The following is a 12651-nucleotide window of genomic DNA, read 5'->3' on the forward strand; positions in this document are numbered from 1 at the left end:
CACTATATTGACTAGCTGATAAAAGAAACAAGTCTAACTGAAGCAATGTAAATTTTCAATGAAAATTTTAAGTGTAATTGGAATAGAATGAAATGAAAGAATAATTATACTAAATGAAATAATAAGGACTAGCTGATAAACCAACAAGTTTAAGTGAAGCACAATAATGAAGTTACTTTGAATGACTGTAGAGACTAGCTGAGAAACAAACAAGTCTAACTGAAGCACTATATAGACTATCTGAAAAACAAACAAGTCTAACTGAAGCACTATATAGACTAGCTGAAAAATAAACAAGTCTAACTGAAGCACTATATAGACTATCTGAAAAACAAACAAGTCTAACTGAAGCACTATGAAAACTAGCTGAAAAATAAACAAGGCTACTTGAAGCACAACAAATACTAGCTGAAAAATAAAGAAGTTACTTTGAAGGACTGTAAAGACTAACTGAAAAATAAACTAGTCTAACTGAAGCACAATCTATATAAGCTGAAATGCAAACAAGTCTAACTGAAGCACTATATAGACTATCTGAAACACAAAGAAGTCTAACTGAAGCACTATATAGACTACCTTAAAAATAATCTAGGCTATTGTTTCAGTTGATGGTGGTCTGCTTTTAGTTGATGTTGGTATTCTTTCAGTTGATCTTTGTATTTTTTCAGTTGATGCTGTTTTTTTTTCAGTTAGTTTTATTGTTTGATTAAACTTTCTTTCTTTCAGATGTGATAAATCCTTGTCTAAGAAGAAAGGTAAATCTGATTTATCACCAATCAAGTTTTCATTTTCAAGATCTAATCCCGATCAACAGAAAGACACATTTGATAGATCGTATGTTTTTTTCATTATTCTCCTTTTATATTATATGATTGTGCTTTTTTTTTATGTTTTAAAGTTTTCTTTGTTCACTTTTGTTAGGAATTTCACTGAGCAAGAAATAAAGTCAATTAATCTACAAGTATTGTCAGACTATTCCCATTTAAATGAAGTGGTTAGTAATTTGAGTGATGAGCAAAAAAGAGACATTAGGGATATTGGGTTTGGGAGTCTCTTAGATATTAGGATAAAGAAGTTTTGTCCTAATCTGAATTTGGAGGTGTTGTTAAATTACAATGCATCTGGAATGATGTTTTCAACAAAGAATGGTAAATGATTTTTAATAAGTTTACCATTAGTGATGTTTTGGGGTTACCTGTGTCAGATAGAGCAGTAGAGGTTATAGATGATGACGCCTTTAGGAGGAAAGGTAGTCAGATAGAGGCTGGAAGTGCCAGGAAGGATTGGCATAGGTTTCTTGGTATTTCTGATCCCAAGAAGGTATATATTGGTAGAAAAAATTGGGATGATTTGTTTAAGAAATATGAATTTCGGTGATGATTTCAAGAAGTTATTTGTTATCTTTTCGTTGTCCAAGCTTCTATGTCCTATAGCTGATTTGGGCCTGTGCTGAAATGTGCCAAGAGTTTAGAAGATGCATCTGCAATTTCAAGTTATGACTGGTGTGGATATATATTGAGAAGTCTTTGTGCTGCTGTTTTGGACTGTCATCAGTCTATTATGATTAAGAAGATTGAGCTTGGACAGAAGAAAGTATCATTCAAGCTTCGGGGATGCGTTAGCGCTTTGACTCTTGCTGTTATTCACAACTTCAAGTGTCGTAATCTGGATTATTCAAATGTCATTAAGCCATTTATCAGTTATTGGCAGGAAGAGAAGGATTTGATGATGTTGTGAAGCAGTTTGAGATCAACATGGATTTTATTCTGCCGGTGAAGCGTGAAAAACAGAAGGTTGAGTTTAAAACTCCCAGTGTTAGTGTTGCTAGTAGGAAGTCTGGTTCTCCTATAATTAAGGTGGTTGAGGGTCCATCACCTTCAACTAGGCAGCTTATCATGGATCTTCCTCATAGTTTGATGACTGATGAGGAAATAGATGCTCTTGATGTTCCTGTGAGTTTCATTTATCTTATGTTTTTATTTTTTTTACTCTTGAACTCTAAGTGAAGACTGTTGACCTCTAACTGAAATAATGTCAGTTCTAGCTGAAGAGCAAATAAGTCTAACTTAAAAGTAAAGAAGTGTAACTTAGAAATAAAGAAGTCTAACTGAAACTATGTAACTGAAGAGTTAATAAGTCTAACTGAAAATTATATTAGTCTAACTGAAAACTTAATAAGTCTAACTTAGAAGTAAATAAGTCTAGCTGAGAAGTAAATAAGTCTAACTGAAAATTAAAGAAGTCTAACTGAAGAGTACATAAGTCTAACTGAAAACTAAAAAAGTCTAACTGAAGAGTACATAAGTCTAACTGAAGAGTACATAAGTCTAACTGAAAAGTAAATAAGTCTAACTGAAAACTAAATAAGTCTATCTGGAAACTAAATTAGTGTAACTGAAAACTAAATAAGTTTATTTATATTTCATTTAAGTTTTCATTTGATAGTTTGATTCTTTCAGATGGTCCTTATATTTTGTTTATGTTGTTTCTGTGTCATCATCATATTGATTTGTTTGTTTATTCTATTTTGCTCTTTTAATTGAAGGAATATGTGAAGAACATGCACAAGTTGAAAGGAATGCGCTTGCATTCTGTCAAGTGAATTTGGAGATTGCCCAGAATATTCGGGAGGAAGGCGAGAAGCTGTCTCAAGACAGTATTTCTCTGGATGATAGTGAAGTATTTAACCCAGATTTTCTGAGTCAAATTGAGACATATGCAAGCGTCATTTGGAAGCGAAAGACAGTGCAAACAAAGTTGATCCTACAATTTCACTATTGGTGAAGCGGCCTGTTGAATTGGAGTTTGGAAGAATTGAAAATGTTCCTGATTTGGATTCTGGTGTTCATGGAGTTGATTTGAAAGAAGGAAGTAAGTTCCTTTCATTATATTATTTTCATGTTGTAGTTTTGTAATCTGGTTGGAATAAAAATTTTAGACTCTAAGTGAAAGAAATGTTTAACTGAAGAAGTGAAATAGCTAACTTTGAGACTCTAACTGAAAGAATAAAAAGACCAACTGAAAACTTTGACAGTCTAACTGAAATAATATGAACACCAGCTGAAAATGAGATGAATACTAAATGAATTTTTTCAATTCACTTAAGTTTTCATTTGATTGCTGGATTTTTTCAGTTTATTTTTTTTTTCATCTGTTGGAAACATTGTTTCAGTTTATGTGTATTTAGTTGTTTTTTTATGTTTTGAATGAAGATGATGAAAAAGAAGGAGAGGAGGATGAGAAGAAGATGAATGCTGATGATGATCAGCATAAAGAAGATGATGATGATGATGATGATGATGGTGATGATAAGGATCACCAGAATTATAATGAGACAAAGGATGATGATGCTGATGATAATGGTGATCCTGGTCTTCAAGGAGATGAAGACAAAGGAGGAGATAAGGATGCTGGTCTTCATGGAGATGAAGACAAAGGAGGAGATAATGGTGATCCTGGTCTTCAAGGAGATGAAGACAAAGTAGGAGATAAGGATGCTGGTCTTCATGGAGATGGAGAGGAAGGTGGAAGTAAGTTCTTCTTATTGTATTGTTTTAGTTTGCTTAAAATAAAAAGTTAAATAGCTAACTGAAAGAATAAAAAGACCAACTGAAAAGTCTGATATTCTAACTGAAATAATATTAATACTAGCTGAATATCATATAAATACCAAATGAAACTTTTGGTATTTGTTTTTATTTAATCTGGTGGAAAAATAGTTTTAGTTTGTCAATGAATTTATTCATTTCTGATTTTGTGTTTTTCAGTTATTGTGTATTTATTTTTATTTTTTTATTGTTTTTGTTTTTGAATGAAGATAATGAGAAAGAACCGAAGGAAGATGATAATAAGAAGACTGGCAATGCTGATGATGATTGTGGTCTTCAAGGAGATAAAGAGGAAGGAGGAAATAAGGAGTTGGATGCTGGGGTTCATGCAGAAGGAGAGAAAGGAGGAAGTAAGTTTCTTAATTATTCCTAATTGAAAGAATTCAAAGACCAACTGAAAAATGTGATGCTCTAAAGGAAATAATATCTTATAAATAGCAACTGAAATACTGTTTTAGTTTGTAACAATATGAAAACGAACTGAAAAATAAATAGGAAGTAAGCACTATAAAGATTACCTGAACAATAACTGATGAAGTATTATAAAGTGTAGCTGAAAATGATTGTAATAGTATCAAATAAAAGAATAATTATACTAAATGAAATAAATTAAGGACCAACTGAAAAGAAAATAAGTCTAACTGAAAACTAAATAAGTCTAACTGAAAAGTATATCAACTGAAAACTAAATTAGTCTAACTGAATCAGTCTAACTGAAGAGCAAATAAGTCTAACTGAAGAGCAAATACGTCTAACTGAAGAGTTAATAAGTCTAACTGAAAACTAAATAAGTCTAACTGAAAACTAAATTAGTCTAACTGAAGAGTAAATAAGTCTAACTGAAGAGAAAATAAGTCTAACTGAAGTGTAAATAAGTCTAACTGAAGAGTTAATAAGTCTAACTGAAAACTAAATTACTCTAACTGAACACTTAATAAGTCTAACTTAATCAGTGTAACTGAAGAGTAAATAAGTCTAACGGAAGAGTAAATAAGTCTAACTGAAGTATTATAAAGACTAGCTGAAAAAATAAACAAGTCTAACTGAAGGACTATAAAGACTACCTGAACAATAAACAAGTCAAACTGAAAGAATATTCAGACCAACTGAAAATTTTGATACTCTAACTGAAATAGTATTAATACCAACTGAATATCATATAAATATCAAATGTAACTTTTTATATTTATTTTTTATTGTTTTTTGTTTTTGAATTAAGATGTTGAGAAAGAACAACCAAAGGAAGATGATATGAAGAGGAGGAATGCTGATAAGGATAAGTGTAAAATTTCTACACACGTCCCTACTCGCACCGCTGCTGGTATTGATATTGTTGATCTTCGTACTCCAACTCCTCCTCCTCCTCCTCCTGTTGTTGAAGCTGTTGAGAATGTATATAGCAGAAAGTCTTGGAGAGTTGATTCTTCTGCTAAAAGGAAAAACATTGCTGATTTCGATGGCCCTTCATTCCAACTATTAACTCCTAGTCCTGTTGTTGAGGATCTTGCAGACAGTGCAGAGAGTGGTGAGGGTGTTGGAAGTTCAATTCCAATCATCACTCCAGTAAATGTAAAATATCCTCGAGTAAGTATAGTTTTAGTTTCTTTTTAATTTGTTTATTTTTCTGTTTCAGTTAGTGTATGTTTCTTGTCATTTAGTATATCTTTTATTTCAGTTAGTGTATGTTTGTTGTCAGTTAGTATTAGTTTATGTTTGAGTTAGTGTAAGTTTCATGTCAGTTAGTGTTTGTTTCTTGTCAGTTAGTATTATTTTATGTTTCAGTTAGTGTATCTTTCTTGTCAGTTAGTAATAGTTTATTTTTCATTTGGTTTATGTTTCTTGTCAGTTAGTATCTGTTTTATTTTCAGTTAGTGTATGTTTATCTTTCAGTTAGTATATCTGTCATTTTTTTATATTTTAATTGAATGCAGGGTGATGGCTCTTATTCTGATCAATCATCATACAAATCCTACAAACCTCAGAAACAATCAAAGTCAGAAATCCCTTCAACACCTGAATTATTGAAGGGGTGGGACTATGACCCTTCTTCAGAGAAAGTTGGGAAAGTTGTGAGAGTTAAGGAACCAGGTGATGATTATGACGATGAAGGTTTGGAGGACCTGATTGATAGGATTGCTGATCATGGAGTTGAATCATCATCTGACAAGGCTAAAAAAGAAGAGGATGAGAAGGAAGCTGGTGTTGTTTCATCTTCTACGCCTGGATTGCATGCTGTTCCTGTCAACAACCATGGCATAATATTATGTCGAAGTTTGCAGCATTATAATAGATATTTGAGTGATCTGTCTCCTGACCAGAGGTTGCTGGTTGATTATCTATTTTACAATGAGTATGAAGATGTTGCATATATGTCATTGGATACAGATTCTGAGGAAGTGAAGATGAAAAATGACATTATGCAAAGTGAACTAACAAGTGATCTCATTGTGGATTTTGATAATCCTCATAGCAACTATGCGGTTCAGCTGTACAAATTCGACTTAATTAGCATGCCTCGTCAAGGTTGGCTGACAAGTGGAGTTATTGACGGATGCCCTTCATGTTCAATAGGCAAGAAGAGGAATCACCTTCTGCAACAAGGAGATTCTGGTTTAATATTATGCCTTTTGTAAGTGTTGTTATTGCTTAGTTTTATATGTTTGTTTTCATTTGGTCATATATTTTGTCATTGGTCATCTTCTGTTTTTCAGTTTGTCATGTTATGTTTTTCAGTTGGTCATATTATGTTTTCAGTCTAAAAAAAGTAAATAAGTGTAACTGACAACTAATAAGTCTAACTGAAAACTTAATAAGTCTAGCTGAATAATAAATAAGTGTAACTGAAAAATAAAGAAGTCTAACTGAAAACTAAATGAGTCTAACTGAAAAGTAAATTACTCTAACTGAGAAGTAAATTACTCTAACTGAAAACTTAATGAGTCTAACTGAAAACTTAATGAGTCTAACTGAAAACTAATAAGTCTAACTGAAAACTAAATGAGTCTAACTGAAAAGTAAATATGTCTAACTGAGAAGTAAATAAGTCTAACTGAAAACTTAATGAGTCTCACTGAGAACTTAATGAGTCTAACTGAAAACTTAATGAGTCTAACTGAAAACTTAATGAGTCTAACTGAAAACTAAATAAGTCTAACTGAAAAGTAAATAAATCTAACTGACATTTTAAAAAGTCTAACTGAAAACTAAATTATTTTTCAGTTGTTATCTTCTGTGTTTCAGTTTGTCATAATATCTATTTTCTTTTGTTGTAGAACTATATCAATTGGTTGTGTGCTGAGAAGGTAAAAAAGGTTCAGTTTGAGAGTGAGATTGCTGAAAATGAGATTATTTTGAAGAAGCTGGAGGGCACTAGTCAGTATGATCAGAAGTTGAAGGAATGGGAAGAAAACAAGAAAAAGCTTATTACAAAAGATGATGATTTATTCAACAAGAAATGTAAGGAAGCTATTTCTTCATGGGTGAAATCATTTCCAGGAATGATATTCGAGAAGCTGAACTGGTTAGTTGTATTATTGTTAACCATTTTTTATTTGTTTTGATTTCACTTAGTATTATTTTATGTTTTCTTTAGTATTTGTTTGTTTAGTTAGTGTAATTTTCTCTTTCAGTTAGTGTATGTTACTTGTCAGTTAGTCCTAGTTTATGTTTTCAGTTAGTGTATGTTTTTAGTTCAGCTAGTGTTTTTAGTATTTCATTTGTTTTGTTCTCTGTCAGGTAGACTTATTGCTTTTGCATCTTATGTTTATCTTCCAGATTTTTGTTCCTGTTCACAAGGATGATCATTATACTGTCTTGGTGCTGAACAAGAAAGCAAAAAGGATTGAAAATATTGACAATCGTACAGACATGAAGGACATTGATAGATATAAGCATGAGGAATTTAACGGTCTTACATACTTTGTAGTACCTTTTTATGAGCATTTGTTTTTTTTTTTTGTTCCATTTTATTACTTTTTTTTAATTGTTGTTTATTTTTTGATCTTCAAATGCAGTGTCGTGCTTTTGATTCTTTTATGCAAGAGACTATGAGATGTCGTGATTTTGATCGTCTCCACCATTGGCAAACATCAACTCTTTACTTCCCTTGGAGAAGCAAGGACAACAATTTTGATTGTGGTGTCTATGCAATCAAAACCATGGAGCTGTATGACGGTCAAATACTAACCATGTGCACTTGTTGACCTGAAAAGGGTATGATTACTTATTTTTTAGGAGTATTTTGCTTGTTACATTTCTGTTTTTGAAAGTTTTTTAATAGAAAAAGGTATGATAGCCAGTTAGTGAAGGACTTGAAAGACTAGCTGAAAAACAAAGATGTCTAACTGAAGCACTATAAAGACTAGCTGAGAAATAATGAAGTCTAACTGAAGCACTGTAAAGACTAGCTTAGAAATAAACAAGTCTAACTGAAACACAAAAAATACTAGCTGAAAAACAATCAAGTCTAACTGAAACACAATCATTACTAGCTGAAAGCATTATAAGGACTACCTGAAAAACAATGAAGCACTATAAAGACTAGTTGATGTTGTTGTTTATTTTCAGTTAGTTTTATTTTGTAATTGTTACATTTTTGAAACTTTTTTAATAGTTTTGATTTTTTTATTTTTTAGGCAGCCACCAAAAACCTTGAGCGGTGTAGGCTTGCTCTTCGTCTTGTGGACCATCCTTTAAACAAACTGAGAGAGAAAGTGAAGCATGACTGTTATGTTTGGTCTGCAAAGAAACCTGAACTGATGGCAAGACAGAAGATAAGGAAGGATAAAGAGGCTGTTCTAGATAAATTAGCATTTAATCGATCAAAGAAGACGAATAGAAAAGAAGCACACATTTTACGGCGAAGGAGGGATCATGAGGCGAAAGTAGAAGATGTGTTGAATAATAATTTTGGAGACAAAGTGAAAATAGAGCAACTGTTGAAATTTCATTATTCTAGGTGCCAAACTTTTTTTTATTATTATTATAATGTACAGTAGAAATAGCACACCATTAAATTTTGCAATGTACAGTAGAAATAGCACAGAACTCATTTTACATTTTATATCTGTGTTCTTTAATGAATTGTACATTTACACTTACTTTGAATGGAATACATTTGTGTAAATGAAGTTGTTTGAAAATTAATTGGAAAAATACAAATACCAACTGAAAAATGAAAAATCTAACTCATAATAATAAGTGTATGACATATATTTGTAAATATAAATTTTAAGTCTAACTGAAACACTGTAAATAGTAGCTGAAAAACAAACAAGTCTAACTGAAGAGTTATAAGTCTAACTGAAAAATAAACAAGTCTAACTGAAGCTCTATAAACACTAGCTGAAAAATAAAGAAGTCTAGCTGAAGCACAATTAATACTAGCTGAAAAATAAATAATCTGACTGAAGGAAATTAACACTAGCTGAAAATACACAAGTCTAACTGAAGCGTAATTAATAGAAGCTGAAAATCAAATAAGTCTAACTGAAGCAGAAAATACACAAGTCTAATGAAGCACAATTAATACAAGCTGAAAAATAAATAGTCTAACTGAAGCATAATTAAGACTAGCTGAAAAAACACAAGTCTAACTGAAGCAGTATAAAGATAGCTGAGAAATAAATAAGTCTAACTGAAGCAGAATTAACACTAGCTGAAAAATACACAAGTCTAACTGAAACTCAATTAATATAAGCTGAAAAGTAAACACGTCTAATGAAGCACTAGAAACACTAGCTAAAAATAAACACGTCTAACTGAAGGACAATAAATACTAATATTACTGAATTTCGAGTAGCTTAGAATAAACAAGTGTAAATTTCAATACAATTACTGATGGAATACAATTGAAAACTAATATTATTTGAACACTATTCAACTTGAGGTACATTTGGGGTTTTTGTTCCATATTCGTTCGGATGCCTTGTCTTCATTTTACGCTTCTCAAAATGTCCTTTTACTCTCTTGTTTCCCTTTGGGGTCTTCCTTTTGTCTTTATCACCTCAGGATTTTCAACTGTTTGTCTTCGTAGTTCTTCATCTTCGATTTCTTGTTGTTTTTGTTGATCAGTCTTGAAAACTTCTTTCACTGATTTGTATAATTCCTTCAACGACTTGTCACATAATGTTCTTGCATCCTCATTTGATTGACATATTGACACTAGGTTGTAGAAATTCTTGGTTATTGCATGTCTCCATGGTGTCCACAACTGTGCATTTTGGCTTTGGTCCTTGTCTGCTTTAATAAATGTTTCTTAGTCAATTAGTTCATTTGACTAACTAAATTTTCAGATAGCTTATAAATTCTTTCAGGTGGTGTGTTAATTGTTTCAGTTAGTTAAGTGTTAAACCCCACACCCCCCAAAACCCCCACACTAATATTCCCCCTCCCACACAAAACAAAACCCCCAATTAATGTTCTGGTAGTAACATTAATGGATCAGTTAGTTATACTAATGTTTCAGCTGGAGCCTTTTTTTTTTCAGTTCACTAATTAAATCTTTCAGGTGATCAGTTAATTGTTTCAGTTGGAGTCTTCAGTTTTTCAGTTAGTTGCTTTCATTTGTCAGTTATCATATTGATTTATTTCACTAACCTTGAACATTCTCCCATACTGCTGACTTTGCAAGTCTTGTCCATCTCTTAAGGATATATTGTTGTGGTATTTGAAATATGCTGAACATGTGCATGACCCTTATTATGTGAAAGCAAAGCATCCCCGTCTCTGTGAAGCATTGACATGAGCACACTAATTCTGTTGTGCCTCATCGTATGCTACTGTATGTGAATTGTGAAATCTTCTTCTGGTGAGACTTCAAACAACTTCAGCTGTGAGTTTTCTGTTGCAAATGCTCGTAAAAATGATGCCATTGCCCACTCATACTCTGTTTCAAAGTCATTATACGTGCTAGTGTGTATACATCAGCTGCATGTTTCAGAAGCTTTGATTTGGATTTGACGGCTTTGGGACGTTCAGTTCTGTTCCGGAAGTTGTCACTAGTTTCATTGCTTCTCCATCTTTTCACTGTTTGCTCAAATATATGATAGAATTCAAACAGGTTTGTTGTTGCTTTTGCATTGAATGATATTGCCTTATTTGTGACTTCACTTCTTTGTGATGATAAGATTCCAGCTGAAAACATATCCCTATTTAATGCGGTGCACCACTTGTGTCTCTGATCATATACTTGCTCGAACCATTCTTTTTCTCGTGTCCATACAATTCCATCATTTTCGCCCACAATTCTTCAAAGCCTGATTCATTTTGACACCCCATCAAACAGTTCTTGAACATGTTCTTGAAGTCTTCATTGGTCTTGAGGGATCCGAAGTGGCTTACAAAGTTCTTCTCTATATGCCAAAGGCAAAGCCTATGTCTTGTATTTGGGAAAACCTGTTTAAGATAGTACATATTATGCTAGAAATCACTTTCATTTGAATGCTTGTGAATCTAATTAAAAGGTAAAAAATAATATGAAGACCAACTGAAAATTTAAGAAGTCTAACTGAAAACAGTGTAAATGCTAACTGAAAATTTCATTAGACAAAAAGAAGTAATATAAGCCCAAATGAAAACTAAATGAGTCTAACTGAAAACTAAATAAGTCTAACTGAAAAGTAAATTTGTCTAACTGAAAAGTAAATAAGTGTAACTGACAACTAAATAAGTCTAACTGAAAATTAATAAGTCTACCTGAATAATCAATAAGTCTAACTGAAAAAGAAAGAAGTCTAACTGAAATAGTGGAAATAAATGAGTCTAACTGAAAACTAAATAAGTCTAACTGAAACTAATGAGTCTAACTGACAACTAAATGAGTCTAACTGAAAACTAAATAAGTCTAACTGAAAATCAATGAGTCTAACTGACAACTAAAGAGTCTAACTGAAAACTAAATAAGTCTAACTGAAAACTCAATGAGTCTAACTGAAAAGTAAATTAGTCTAACTGAGAAGTAAATTAGTCTAACTAAAAAGTAAATAAGGCTAACTGAAAAATTAATGAGTCTAAATGAAAACTAAATAGGTCTAACTGAATTATAATAAGTCTAACTGATTATAAATAACTCAAACTGAAGACTAAATAATTCTAACTGAAAACTAAATAATTCTAACTGAAAAATACCTTTTCAATTGCATTGCCCATTGCCTTATCTTGATCAGTGAAAATTGTCTTTGGCTCTTGTTGGCACATTGCTCTCTTGAATGTTTCTAGTAGCCATTCAAAGCTCTCTTCCTTTTCATTAGTTATGAAAGCACATGCAAACATTGTTGTTTTCCAATGGCAATTTATGCCAACAAATGGTGCACATATCAGTCCATATTTGTTTGTCCTATATGTTGTGTCAAATATCATAACATCTCCATATGCTTTGAAGTCCTCCAACATCATTGAATCTCGCCAAAAGTAGCTGACAATGTTGTTATGTTCCCCAAATTTCAGCCTGTAGAAGAATGCAGGATCATCATCCGCTCTTTGCTGAAGTAAGTCCAACACACTCTGCATATCCTTTCCTTCAACCAATCTTGTTCTGTACTGTGTGATATAGTTTAGATGGTCCCTTTTTGTGTGGCCCACTACTTCTTCTGATCCAGCCTCATGACACAAAAAGTTGTATGCATGCATTGGCTTTATCCAGATTCAACCATTGTTTGTATTAGTTGTCCTTTTTGTTCAGTTATCTTCCTTTCTGATTTCAGATGATGTATTTCTTGTTGTATTACCAACTCATGGTTGTGCTGCAACTCATGAGCTACTACAACAAAGTCTTGACCAGGTTTTTCTTGCTTAAATCTGACCATGGCTTTGCATGCTGTTCTTGTTTCATTGACTACTCTTTCCTTTCTTTCTTGGTTGGCTGCTCAACATCTGGTATCTGAACAGCTTTTTCTTGTTGTGTGTCTTTTTCTTTTGGTTCTGTTATTTTGTTTGTTGATTTTGAGCCTCCTTCCTTTGAGCAAACCAAGTAGAATTCGTATATTGAATTATCAATTCTCCTCCTCCTTAGAGTTTGTTTCCTAATACTAAATCCTAATGCTCT

At 32.3% G+C, this 12651-nt stretch overlaps 2 protein-coding genes across 2 annotated transcripts; one reads left to right on the forward strand and one right to left on the reverse strand.

Annotated features, from left to right (window-relative positions):
* Window positions 1–6164: 6164 nt before the first annotated feature.
* LOC125491609 (uncharacterized) lies at window positions 6165–7810 on the forward strand. Its single transcript, XM_048638311.2, has 4 exons — window positions 6165–6237; window positions 6881–7128; window positions 7383–7529; window positions 7622–7810. Exons 2-4 carry the CDS (start codon window positions 7084–7086, stop codon window positions 7808–7810), a joined length of 381 nt encoding a protein of 126 aa, XP_048494268.2. The 5' UTR covers window positions 6165–6237; window positions 6881–7083.
* A 2710-nt stretch (window positions 7811–10520) lies between these two features.
* LOC130590556 (protein FAR1-RELATED SEQUENCE 5-like) lies at window positions 10521–12239 on the reverse strand. Its single transcript, XM_057393069.1, has 2 exons — window positions 11736–12239; window positions 10521–11003 (listed from the first exon to the last, which is right to left on the reverse strand). Exons 1-2 carry the CDS (start codon window positions 12234–12236, stop codon window positions 10761–10763), a joined length of 744 nt encoding a protein of 247 aa, XP_057249052.1. The 5' UTR covers window positions 12237–12239; the 3' UTR covers window positions 10521–10760.
* Window positions 12240–12651: the final 412 nt, after the last annotated feature.

The sequence above is a fragment of the Beta vulgaris genome, chromosome 2 (assembly GCF_026745355.1).
Source record: "Beta vulgaris subsp. vulgaris cultivar EL10 chromosome 2, EL10.2, whole genome shotgun sequence".
Classification (NCBI taxonomy): domain Eukaryota; kingdom Viridiplantae; phylum Streptophyta; class Magnoliopsida; order Caryophyllales; family Amaranthaceae; genus Beta; species Beta vulgaris.

Coding starts and splice junctions, on each gene's coding strand:
- LOC125491609 (XM_048638311.2), top strand. CDS start 7,084: ATGGGTGAAATCATTTCCAGGAATGATATTCGAGAAGCTGAACTG. Junction 7,129..7,382: donor ATATTCGAGAAGCTGAACTG/GTTAGTTGTATT, acceptor TTTATCTTCCAG/ATTTTTGTTCCTGTTCACAA. Junction 7,530..7,621: donor TTAACGGTCTTACATACTTT/GTAGTACCTTTT, acceptor CTTCAAATGCAG/TGTCGTGCTTTTGATTCTTT.
- LOC130590556 (XM_057393069.1), bottom strand. CDS start 12,236: ATGCATGCATACAACTTTTTGTGTCATGAGGCTGGATCAGAAGAAGTA. Junction 11,004..11,735: donor TGGGCAATGCAATTGAAAAG/GTATTTTTCAGT, acceptor TATCTTAAACAG/GTTTTCCCAAATACAAGACA.